General features: G+C 33.7%; 1 protein-coding gene and 1 non-coding gene across 4 annotated transcripts; one reads left to right on the top strand and one right to left on the bottom strand.

Annotated features, from left to right (window-relative positions):
* Positions 1–1,854: 1,854 nt before the first annotated feature.
* Positions 1,855–4,532, bottom strand: LOC107760122 (protein trichome birefringence-like 3). Of its 3 annotated transcripts, none has more exons than XM_075248442.1 (6): positions 4,099–4,518; positions 3,778–4,015; positions 3,275–3,470; positions 2,987–3,186; positions 2,516–2,674; positions 1,855–2,435 (listed from the first exon to the last, which is right to left on the bottom strand). In XM_075248442.1, exons 1-6 carry the CDS (start codon positions 4,379–4,381, stop codon positions 2,102–2,104), a joined length of 1,410 nt encoding a protein of 469 aa, XP_075104543.1. In that variant the 5' UTR covers positions 4,382–4,518; the 3' UTR covers positions 1,855–2,101. The 3 variants fall into 3 exon arrangements, with proteins under 3 accessions (XP_075104543.1, XP_016433625.2, XP_016433626.2); XM_016578139.2 differs by having other exon boundaries at positions 3,275–3,446; positions 4,099–4,508; XM_016578140.2 differs by lacking the exon at positions 2,516–2,674 and having other exon boundaries at positions 4,099–4,532.
* Positions 4,533–5,938: 1,406 nt separating this feature from the next.
* On the top strand, positions 5,939–9,596 carry LOC107760124 (uncharacterized). Its single transcript, XR_012706657.1, has 2 exons — positions 5,939–6,076; positions 7,484–9,596. It is a non-coding gene; the product is annotated as an uncharacterized LOC107760124 (transcript).
* Positions 9,597–13,336: the final 3,740 nt, after the last annotated feature.

Raw genomic sequence — 13,336 nt, 5'->3', positions numbered from 1 at the left:
ATATCTTGAAATATATTATTATATTAATATGGGTACACTATTTTTTAATTTTTCTCTTTATGCATGTGTATTATGTAATAGTAGTATAGTCATACATAGTTTCCTGAAATTAATTAGTAGAACTGTATATCCTATTGGTATAATTATATGTCATATTGGTATCACATAGTAGTTGGAATAATTTTTGGTTGTTTTAGCTGTATTTTTAAGTGAATTCTATTCTAAAATGATTTATATGTTCATGTTTTATTGTGTTGTATTTTCTTGTACCTATGGACATAGATTTTGTGTATTATGCTATAGTTTTTATATTTATATGCAGTTGTTGGAACGACCATGTACAACTATATACCCTATTAGTATAGCTATATGCAATATTTGTATCATATGCTAGTTGAATCACTTTTTGGTTGTATTACATGCATTTAATTGGTACACTATTTGATTTCCTTTTAATAATAGTAATATAGTACAATATCTTGAAATACTTTATTATATTAATATGTGGTACACTATTTTTTTATTTTTCTGTTTATGAATGTGTGTTATGTAATAGTAGTATAGTCATATAGTTGCCGGGAATTAACCAGTAAAACTGTATACCATGTTGGTATAGTTATATGCCATATTGGTATCATATGGTAGTTTGAGCATTTTTTTGGTTGTTTTAGCTGCATTTTTAAGTGAATTATATTCTAAAATTATTTATATGAACGTGATTTGCAGTGCTTGAATTTTTTTGTTTCGATGGACATAGATTATGTGTACTGTGTAATAGTTTTTATAGTTATAGGCAATTGTTGGAACGACCCCATACAACTATATATCATGTTAGTATACGCAATGAGCGAGTTGTTTTGTGAATATTTTGCTTGCAATGCGAGCATGTAATTTTCTCATACTTTTATTGCATCCTTTAATGTTTTGGTACAGTAGTATAGTCGCAGATAGTTGTAGCAATATTCTAGAGCAATCATATACTTTGTTGTTATACACGTATACTATATTGGTATCATATGGTACTAGAAGTCTTTTTTGCTACTTATATTTTTATTGCATTTTCCAATATTTTATTATCATTTCTATTCTAACTAGTATATATGGAGATTTGGTGGCCGTAGATTATGTTTTCTTGCTCCATAACAGGTTGTGTTACTGTTAATGGTAGAGTGTGTACTGATATTTGTAGGGAAGGAGATCAAGGTTTACATGGCAATCACGTGGAATTAGAAAAGGAACAAAAAATAAAGAAAATAAATATAAAAAAATAAAAATAAAGAAGAAGTCAAATTTGAGTGTGAAATAAGTTATGGTAAAAATAACAATAATATGATTTGAGCAAAAATAAATGAATAAAAGAGAAAAATAAATAAGAAGAAAACGAGAAAAAAAGAAAAGGAGAAAAGAAAGAAAAAAAGGAAAAAAGAAAAGAAGCATAGAAATAAAACAAGAATTGGAGAAAATTCCCCACAAAAGGGTAGGAAATGTAATTAGTTTGATGGGTAGAAAAATAAATGGGTAGATAAGGGTAAATAGTTTTATTTTTGTGGGTAACTATGTCATTCACCCTAGATTATATTAATAATGTACAAATCTTTCATTATCGATATATAAAAACAATATCCCATTCTATTCTAATTAAATTTTACACTCCATATGGTACTCTTCATAAGCTTTCAAGCTAAGATTCAATATTTCAACAAAACCCTTTCTCCTTGTGAACCATATATATATATGTTAATCATCATATCGACCCAAACAATAAACTACATGCAAAAACACTAGATCCCAATTGAGTTGGTGTTAGGCCATTAACAATATGTATCCTCACAGTCCATGTCGCTCCATTTAAGCTCATCTCAATCCAAGTCTAGGTAAGTAACTTGGAATGTCTTTATTAAGCCAAATTGAGACAATACAACTCCAAACATCCATATTATAAAGTTAATTATGGAAGAAATCACTCTGGCAATTGATTCACTTTACATAGTTCAACCAGCGTGGTTACATACTTGCATGTAATTTGCATGTGTTGTTGGTTTATGGGGTGAAAAACTTTACAAAGAATCATTTTCGGTCTGTTTAGCATTATAATTTGGGGCTACAAATATGCAAAAAGTAACTGATTCCAAGTATCAGGAACTCCAGGCAAACACCAATGTATGCAATCCGCAAAATGTAAAGGATTAGCTCTTTGCTCAGCTGTTAACAATTTGCCTCGCAATTCACCATATATTGATGTATGTGCATCAATTCTATACTCAGATAATTGTGTGATATTCAAAACAGTAACAGGAACTTTCATTCTTCCCATGACATTGGCCACAACATTCATCATCTCTTTGTTTGAACCAGTTCCCCAGTGTCCCTTCTTCATTACTGGTCTTGTCTCATTGTAGCACCTGATCCCATTTATGTTCCCCCATTCTTTGTTTCTGAAAATATGTATAAAAATGCTTGAGTTAGTTTATGTTCCACTAGAAAATAACTATGTTTGTTTGCTATGATAACTTACTTTTGGTGTGAAGGAGACATAGTAGTGAAAAAGACTCGTGTTTTTTTAGGATCAACTGTTGAATCAATCCAATTTGCCCATGTTCTTAATGCTACTCTATAAGAAACTGTTGTATCTAATTCTTCATAACCTTCTTCTCCATTTTCGAATTCGCCCCATCTGTATTTTTTGATCAATTTAAAAGCGTTATATGCAAAGCCATGTAGAAATTCTTCTATACAGAGACGAGCGCTACATGGTCTGAAGGATTCAATTTAATCCATTTTCTTCGAAAACTTATACTGTGCATTTAAGTGAAAAGATTTTCTTTTATATATATAAAAAATTGTTGAATTCACTTGCAGCAATGGAAACTTTTAGTTTAGTGGTAGGGTAGCTCAAAAAATGATTTAGGTTGCATGTTCAACTCAATATTTTTTTGAATCTTCTTATTAAAATTTCTGGCTCCGCTGTTATAATTGAAGAACTTACAGTGCCTTGGTCTTGAGTCCGCTCATCCACCAAACATAAGTATTGAAAACAAGGATGTCTGCTCCTAACCAATGCTTGGCACGTTGGGCAATTGAGTCCACTTTAATTATTCTCTGCTTTGGATCACTTTTGATAGGAATATCTGTGTTAGACTCGACCAAGAATGGAGCCCAATAGAACTCAATTGTAGCATCATATTCCTGCCAAATTAAGCAGATTTTCAAACTTTCAAGCTAATTCTTCAAACATACAAGGTTTATATATAGTTTGAGTTATATGGTGATTTACCTTAGCTTTGAATACAGAGTGAACGCGGCCACGTTTCATGGATTTCTTGCCTTTTGGGATTACAGATTCAATCAAACACACAAAAGACTCCCATTGATTTCTCTGTAGTGAATCCCCTGCAAACATTAGTCTCTTTCCTCGAAGCTTTCTGAGGGCAATCTCAGGATCAAACCTGAATATTGATAATTTCACAAAACTACCTTTCATCATTAAGCAGAGGCAGATCTAGGGCGACCCATGTTGCTTTAACTGAACTGATTGCTTTTAGCTCGAATTATGTATACATACAGAAAAAAAATAAGTTTTAAATGTAACACATAATAAGATCACACTCATTCTGAACCCACTGACTTTAAATCCTGAGTTCACTTGTGCAAGTATGCATGCTTCTGGACCGTGTTGAAACAAGAATCAAGAATCCTACTATTTCTTTCATTTTGCAATATGGTAATTTACTTACAGAAACAGAAAACTGAAATTGATATTTTAAGTAACTTGCTAACCTTGGCAACATGCAGTCATCAGGCTGCCATTCCCAGTATCGATAATCTGAATCGTTTCGGCCATTCTTAATACAAGAATATTGTTTATCAATAAAAGGACAAGTCATGTCTGAATACAATGGCTTAATTGAAGTATTAAAAACCCATTTCCCATGTGTGACACTGCATTCATCAGGATCAAAATCAAGACTCTCGTCTGTTGGATTGTCTAGTTGATCGCTCTGCAATTCTCTATCATCTAATAAGCCAAGAAAGAAAAAATATATCAGCACGACAAAAAAGTATAACGAAAGCAATTGAGATCGACAAGCTGGTGCACACCTGCAGAATTTCTTTTGGGACAAGGCTTAAACCTCAAAATAGAGCCATAAGAAATAGTACTAATCCTCTCAGTGTACAACAGAAAAATGAAGGTTAAAGTACAGATAATGGCTGTGATTATGGGAAAAGAGAGTTTTCTTTTGGCAGATTTTGTCCATCCCATGTTGAAAGGATGGATATGCACTAATTCACAATGGAGAAGCAGAGAAAAGCTTAACTGCAAAATGAAGCAAGGCAAAGTGATTGGAGGGATAAATGTAAGTGCAACAGAATGATGAAACATGAGAGTTTTTAGAGGGTTATTTTTTGGAGTGAAGTGAAAGTAATATAATGCATTGGTTGGGGCAGAATATTTTATACAGAAAGTTGGCAAAGAGCATCATTTTGAGCTTTTCGTTGGAAACTTTATTTCTTTGAGTCCTAGCCCTGCTCGTGAATTCAGACATAATCAACAATAAGATGATCAGTAGGAGTAGGCAGGAGAAGCAGACTCTAGGATTTAAACTTTACGGGTTAGAATTTTAAATTCTATAACAGCCATTCGAGGGTTCGAAATTTGTTCATATGGATATTTTTAGCTTCCAAGAATTTCTTGCAAAAAGTTTTAAAATTTTGACCTTCCATAAAAAGTTTACTTGTTTTGCAAAAACATTATTGATTAAGCACTCTTCTGCTAAAAATACAAACTCCACCTAAAATCGTTTACTGAATTGCTTAACTCATTTCACTGTTATATTTTGAGTTTAATAATAACGTATTCTGTGTACTGCTAAATGATGTTGGTTTCCATCTCTGAACCGTTATTGCCTAATTAGCTACTGAAGTGCTAAAGACAGACGTATACAACAAGATAAGTAGATAACCTATTTTTTTTCTTTTTCTTCACACTAATCATTCTCTTTTGTTGGTCCTCATTTGTCTAATTAGCCATGATAATCAAATATACTTTTTCTGCCACTAGTGCAGTTATAGAACCAAACTCACTTGTCTTTGATATGGACACTACAACCAGAGCAAATATATATGCCACAGCATAGTTGCTCTAATCTTCTAAACTTATTTATTAACTCAAAATCAAAAGTAAGGAATGCTAGGATTTGGACCACGGTCTTTTTTAAGTGTCGATTTCCAGAGTGCCTAAATCCTAGCGTAGTTCATTAAAAGTCAAACACGTAAGAGCTAAATTTGACTTTACATAGCCAGCGGCACCTCCCTAATTAAGTACCCTCGTTGAATATAAGTATATAACTCAACTGCCAACTAATTCTCTCAATCCTCCATTGGCCGGCCATTAATCTATTTCCAATTTCCTCTATAAATACCCAAAAGTTCTCACTAGCTTATGTACCCAACACTCGAGCAAAAACATTTGTACTACTTTGAATCCTCACACTACACACTCTTGTTTTATCTTCTCTATCTTTTTAAGAATGGAAATGGTTGGCAAGATTGCGTGCTTTGTGCTACTCTGCATGGTGGTGGTCGAACCCAATGGCGGACGCACATGGTGGAAAGCGGGTTCAACTGAACCTGCTTCGTCAAAAAATAATACTATGTATATGTATAAATTACGATTAAAGTTGCATAAATATTTTATTTGAACACACTTGACAACTACTATTTTACGACTAAAGTTATGTATTTCTAAGATTGAATCCGCTTGCACAAAATCTTGGGCCCACCACTGGTCGAACCCCATCCAGAGGCACTGGCCACTGAGCTGCGGCCAGGTTCAGTCTGGCCTGGCTCCTTGCCTCCCTTATCTGCAGTGCCGCGGCCCTTTGGGGAGTTGTTGTGGCGGCGTTAAAGGTCTGTTGGGTGCAGCTCGCACCCCAGTGGACCGAAAGACTGCTTGCACTTGCCTGAAATCAGCTGCTAATGCTATTACGGGAATTAATATAGGTAAAGTTGCTGGACTCCCTAGTGCTTGTGGCGTTAACATTCCCTACAAGATCAGTCCCTCTACTGACTGCTCCAGGTACATTAATTCATGTACTTATCTTTTACACTATCCGATTAAACGATTTACAATAATATGTAACTTTCATCGCTAGAAAACTACCTAAAATCCTCCAGAAAATATCGACCATAATCGGTCGGAAAATTGGAAAAATCGACCGATTTTCGACTGACTTTAATTCGTCGAAATTAGGCTGGTAGGTAATAAATAGCGACCGAATTCGGTTGAAATTTTCGACCGATGTCGGTCGATCAATAAAATTTCACAAGCAACCAAAAAAGAAAAAACTGCCGAAAAAACCGACCGAAGTCGGTCGGTATTTTTAATTATGTAATTAAAAAATGCATCGTCTGGGAATCGTATCGGAGTCTGTACTGTGACAGGATATTATTCTACCACTACACCATTGGTACATTGTGGTTTAACAGAGGCGGATCTACATAGAGTCGAGGGGGTGCGCCGACACCCGCAGACCTCGATCGGAACTTTGTGTATATATTTATATCTGTAGAAGAAATATTGTACATATAATAAAATGGCACCCTAATGAACAAAACAGCCATTGGGTGCCAATGGTAAAGACCCGAAAATATCTCTCTAGTAGCGGAAGTTCGAAAACCTGTGCAACACATAAAATATAAAATTTTTGGAACTTTTATTAGTGTACTATTGGACAATTAATGTGAGGTGTACGACACTTTACTTGTTTTCTCTCTTATTTATTCTTTGTTTTACTTTATTATATACTTTTTGACTTTTCTATTGCTTTCTTTATCAATTAAAATACAAAAGCTCCCTTATTTCCCCCAAAAACTCTTCCCACCCAAAACCCTTCTTATCTACGGTGTTGCTGCCCCAAACTTGGGGACTCTTGAATTTTCAGTTTTTCAGTCCGCCACTCACCGGCGGTTGGCCACCACCGTTTGGTGTTTTTTCATTGCACCTCACCTTGTTGCTGCACCACTGCTTTGTAATGTGACTGTAAATCTCTCTTATTCTTTTGTTTTTTTTTTTGTTTTTTTATGTTGGGTTTCCCTGAAAATAAATTTTTTGGTGGTATAGTTAATATTTAATAGTATTATAGTACAGACTTATAAGTTACTAAACCCCTTTGACCCTTTCATTCTCTCCCTTGTTTTCCTTTTATTCAATTCAGATTTAATTTTTTTTCTCTGTTCCAATCTTTAATTTATAGTTTATTGTGTTATTGTGCATATTATTCCCTTGAATCTCTGATTGTATTAGCTATTTAGCTTTTGCATGATTTTTGTGTAAACATATGCTAAGATGATGTGTTTCATGATCAGATAAGTTTTTAAAGTATTTTGTTGTTTAGATTTTTTCAGTCTTAATTAAAATTTATACCAAAAATGTATATGACATCCTTAAATTAATTATGAGTTGGATTGAACATTTGTTTTGTAGGAAAGATTGAGATGGATAAATTTGTCGTAAAGATGAATTATTCTCAACCAAGTTCTAGTGTGCAATTATTGAGTCAGGCGATACCTCCAGAAATTCGTGCGAATGTCAATCTTTCTCATCTTATCGACGAGCTTGACTCAGAATCATTTAGCACCGACCCAGGAGAAAGAATACACATTGCTAATTATAGCCCTCGATTACGAGATGAGGTGAGGAGATATTACATTCAAAATGGGCCTTGTCAACCTACCAATCATCAATTTCCTAAAACTACAATAGGAGGGAGAATGCGCCAATTTAAACCAAGTTGGTTCAAAAGTTCATTTTCAAGATGGTTGGAGTATAGTGTGAAAAACGATGCCGCATATTGTCTATGTTGTTATTTGTTCAAAAATGAATGCGTTCATGGAAGTGCGGGTGAATGTTTTATAAAAAGTGATTTTAGGGCTTGGAATAAGGCTTTTGAAAGGTTCCGTTTGCATGTCGGTAAGATTAGTAGTGTCCATAATAAATGTTTCAACAAGATGCTAGATTTGTCAAATCATCATCAATCAATTCAAGTTGTTTTAGACAAGCATTCAGAGAAGGTGAAAAGTGAGTGCCGAATGCGCTTGGAAGCCTCAATTGATGTTGCAAGACTTCTCTTGCATCATGGATTACCTTTCCAAGGTCATGACGAAAGTGAATATTCAACAAATCAAGGCTTATTTCTAAGCTTTTTGCGGTGGCATGGGGACAAGTATCCGGATGTGGGAAAAGTAATATTAGAAAATGCTCCACAAAATGATACTTTAACTTGTCCTATGATTCAAAAGGATATTGTCAATGCTTGTGCAAAAGAAACATTGAAATCTATAATTGAAGACTTGAATGGAGATTACTTTGGTATATTAGCCGATGATTAAATCAAGCAGGTGATACTCTTTGGAGATCCCATTTTAAAATATTGGATAACTTTATTGCTATTTTCTCTTCTATTGTTTGTGTGCTTAAATTGATTGAGTATGAATGTTCTACCTCACATGAAAGAAATCAAGCAGAGTTTTGGGTAAGATTAGAACATTCAAATTTATTTTCGTGCTTCATTTGATGGTGAAAGTGTTGGCCATGTCAAATGAATTGAGCAAGATTTTACAAAAAAAGGATCAAGATATTGTTAATGCCGTGGTGTTTCTTGACATTACAAAGAAAAGGTTGCAAGATATGAGGGAAACTGGATGGAAATCTCTATTGGATGATGTTTCCTCATTTTGTGATAGGCATGATATTTTGATTCCGAAGATGGATGAGTCTTACTTTCCTGGAAAGTCTAAGCGTAAGTCTAATGTTTGTTACTCACATCACTTGCGTGTTGAAATCTTTTGTGTTGTGATTGATGTGCAACTTCAAGAGCTTAATGAACGTTTTGATGTAGTAAGTAGTGATTTGCTTCTTGGGATGGCTAGCTTGAGTCCAGTTAATTCCTTTGCTAATTTTGATAAGGATAGAATAATGACACTGGCAAAATGTTATCCAAATGAATTTGATAAATTCCAGCTTCGGGATTTGAGTTATCAACTCGATACCTTCATATAATTCATATGCGAGGGGATGATCCCAAGTTCTCCAACTTGCAAGGAATTAGAGATTTAGCAAAAGCATTGGTTGAAGCAAATCTTGTGGAGACTTATGCACTTGTTTATTTACTCGTGAAGTTGACTTTGATTTACATGTTGCTACTGCAAATGTGGAGAGAGTATTTTCATCCATGAAGCAGATAAAAAATGAAGTGCGAAATAGCATTGGTGATCAATATTTAAATAATTGTTTAATTTTTTTACATAGAACGTGAAGCATTTGAAAAGGTAAGTAATGATGCTATTATTGACCGTTTTCAAAATATGAAAATTCGTCGAGGACAGTTGTAAATAAATAATCTTCATGTATGTTTTTGTTTACCCAAGGATGAAAGAATTATGTATGTCTTACTTATTAGTTGTAGTGACCAACTTATTATGGTAGTATTTTGTTAATTGGAAGATATTTTCAATTATCAGAAAATGAAAGAAATGGTTGTCTTTTTGTACTTTTCATGTAGAAGAAATTTTATGATATTGGTATTACTGCTGAAAATTTTATGATGTGTGCTAAGTTGTCATTATTTTTTTTCGTTCGATATATTTATCTATATAAATGGAAAAGATGAATAGCTCGAACCGAAACACAAATTTGATCAAACCGACTAAATATTTATCCCATTTGGACAGTATAAATAATAGTACATTTATGTATAAAATAATATGGCACCCGGAACCTTCAAATCCTAGATCTGCCTCTGTGGTTTAAGACTATCTTTTATTTTATTTGTACTCTTTAATTGTATTTTCGCGCGAAAATAACCAACCGATTTCAGTCAGTTTTATTAAAAATATAAAATTACCGACCGAAGTCGGTCGGTTTTTTAAAATCACCGACTGAAATAACCGACCAATTTCGGTCGGTTTTTTGAATAATAGTTTTAATTTATTTTATATGAAAAACCGATCAAAGTTGGTCGGTTTCTTAAAAAATAAATTTTGCGGGACGCCAAAATAGTTTGCCGCATTTTTGCGCCAAAAAAAGACCGAAATTGATCGGTTTCGTAAAAAAAAATTGAAAATTAAAATATTTTGAAATAACGACAGACCGAATTCGGTTTGGCCCGAATTTCTAATAGTGTTTTCATACCAGTTTGATATGTTAGCTTGAAAAATAGAGTAATAACCCGTTAGTTATAATCGTTCGTGATTAATGTTGGTTATATTTGGCGATATGTGCAGCCATGCAGGGTCCAGTGAGGTTGATGAAAGATCAGTTTTTCTACGAACAAATTTGGAAGTAGCGAAATCATAATAAGAAGATGGATCGAGTTTTTGATCCTGCTTGTGAATCCATTACTATGTATCTGTTGTCTGTTTCTTTTTTATTCGAGTCTTGTAACGAAACTTTGGCGGTTGGTTGGTATTACAATCCAATCTTGAGACTTGATATATAGAACTTCTATCTTATTTAGTTAATCTCTCTTCCACGTGTATATTTAATTCCTTCTCTCTTTTTTCTTAATTTTTTCTTTTTACTTAACTTTTATGATGGTCTAAATCTATTTACACAATCGGTCAGATTAGATAAAGTGCTTACACTAAACTTGAAATGGTAATCTGAAAGAAGAAGATAGTAATGTTTTGGAATTTGAGAAACTACACAGGAGGGTGTATGAACCATAAGACAATATTTTGGATGTCATTCATTACTAAACTACTTTTTGTAATGAAAAAAGTCGCTTAGTAGTAGATTTATAATCAAAAAGTCATTTAATTTTGCATAAACTAAAAAAAGACAAACAGACACGATCATAGTGAACATAATATTATTTTTGTGATATTTGAGCAAAATTGAATAACTTTTTTTATTACAAAGGATTATTTAGTACATTTTGTAATATTAATCAAAGGTAGTGACTTTTTTGTTACAGAAAATAATTCGGTAACTTTGGTGTATTAAATAAAGTTGAATGACCATATGTATATAAAATTTAATTCCGTCAACAGGGGCGGAGTTCAGACAAATTTAATACTTTTTGCTTATACCCTATATTTGTAATAGAAAATCCATTAAATATCTATAAATATTTAATTGCGGAACCTATAACTATGACGAGCTAAATGTGTGGCACATTTAGAAACAATAAACTTCAAATTCTTGCTCTAGATCTAGCCATCAATCATACTTTGTGAAGCAAGATACCTAAATTACCCAGAAGACTGAAGCGAAACTATCAAAGAGTGAGATATGTATATGCTATACAACAAGCGTAAACAAAAATTTATAATCATATTATAATTGAAATAATGGTAGGCAAATTAAAGTGAGACTAGTGGAGACCAGCAGCCTCAGTCCCTATAAGTTATTGGCCCAAGACATGTACTGAGAGTCAGAAAGAGAGGTTTTGCGGTCCCCCTAAAGAAAATAAAATTGAAATCGTCCCCACAACTAAAATAATAACAGTAGCTTGGCCAAACTTTTAATATTTTGAAAAATGCTTTTTTAAAAAGTAATTTTGATGAAAAATAATTTATGTTTAATTAATTAATTTAAAAAGTACTTTTGATCTACAATTAATTTCTCAAAAATACTTTTTAAAAAAATATATTTTTTTGAAGAGAAATTATTTTTTTCTGCTTTTAATCAAAAGCATTTTTTCTCCTTTAAAAAGCTTGACCAAACACTTTGATTTTGGCAAGAAAACACTTTTAATTAAAAAAAAAAATTGGCAACTATAAATAAAGACCGAAAGCCATTTATCTCTGCTCCGCATTACCATTTTCCTTTTCTGTTTATGTAATTGGAAAAACTGATCAGTGCATTTCCTTAATGTTAAAGCATACAATTAACTTTCTCACGCCGAGGTTAGGAGTTAACTTGTCTACCTATGGCATTGTTGAATAAGTGCTCCATCTAGTTTGTGCTAATAAGTTCCATATTTGGTATACAAATCATCTTATACACTCTACGACCTGACGTGAAATGAAAAAATGTTCAAGTCATGGATTCAATCAATTATGGGCTAGGACTCGCCCTACCGATATAATTATACATATATTTTACATATTTAGCTAAGGCTGGCAAGTGGGCCGGTCCAGGCCCGGGACCGCAGGGCAAACGGGCTAAACGGATCGGGACCGTTTGATCCGGTTTTAGCGGGCCTGGTCCGGTCTCGTGGGCCGGTCCTATGATTTGGGCCCGTCAGGCCCGAGACTGTTTGGCCCGCCAGGGCCCGGGACCGGCCCGGTCCCTTAGCGGGCCAAACGGTCCCAACGGCTATTTTTTAATTTAAAAAAAAATAGCTGTTGGGCTGTCAAAAATAGCCGTTGGGCTGTCAATTTATGAAATAGCCATTTAACCCCCCCAACTTTGTTTTAATCCCAAACTTTTTATAATTACACTTTTTTTCTATTTTTAACTATAAATACCCCATCATTATTTTATTTTTTCTTACAAAATCATTAATCTATCACAATCTCTCTCTAATTTACTTCTATAATTGCTACTATTGCTTACTTTATTGTTATAATTTGTGAAACAATTGTGAAGTTGGTGAATTGAAGTCTTCAACGATAATCAATTTCTAACAAGTTGTTCGTCAATTCGGTAAACTCGTTCCAACTCTTAAGTTTTAATATTATAATTTTATTTGTTTTATTTACTTTGCTTGATTAATTAAGATGGCTTATTTCTTAAAAAATATGTTTAGTAAAAATAAGGGAAAATCGAAGAGTGGTGAATCTAGTGGCCAATATGTTCCTCCTCCACTTCCCCCGGCTCCCCGACCCAAACATGTTACCCGTCCTACACCTCCTATTCTTGATAGCGATAATAGTTTATTACAATTTATCGAGAGTCAATTTTGCCATAATATTGCACCCAGTGAACAATTAAACCATGAATATATGAATGCTCTTTATGGTAATCCAACTATTGATGAAAATGATGATGAAGAAATAGATTTTGATGAAACGCAACTGGATGACGATACACCCACTAGTCCTGCTCCTGAAGTTAACCCAACTAATAATAATCCAAATGATCCCCCGTCTGACCCTCCTATTACTGCCCCTACTTTTTCTAGACAACCTTCTAAACGGGCAGAAACATCTCTTGTTTGGCCATTTTTTACTCAACTAAGAGAAAAAAATAGGGCTAAGTGTAAAACTTGTGACAAAGAGTTAGTTTTTCAATATGTTGGAAGGATAATGCAAAAGCGCATTATTGCTTATAGACACATATTGGTACACCCTCAAGATAAAGCTAGATATTTTCGTATGAAAGCTTTGGCTG

Source organism: Nicotiana tabacum, chromosome 24, assembly GCF_000715075.1.
Source record: "Nicotiana tabacum cultivar K326 chromosome 24, ASM71507v2, whole genome shotgun sequence".
Classification (NCBI taxonomy): Eukaryota; Viridiplantae; Streptophyta; class Magnoliopsida; order Solanales; family Solanaceae; genus Nicotiana; species Nicotiana tabacum.
This window is presented reverse-complemented; position numbering and strand designations above follow the sequence as displayed.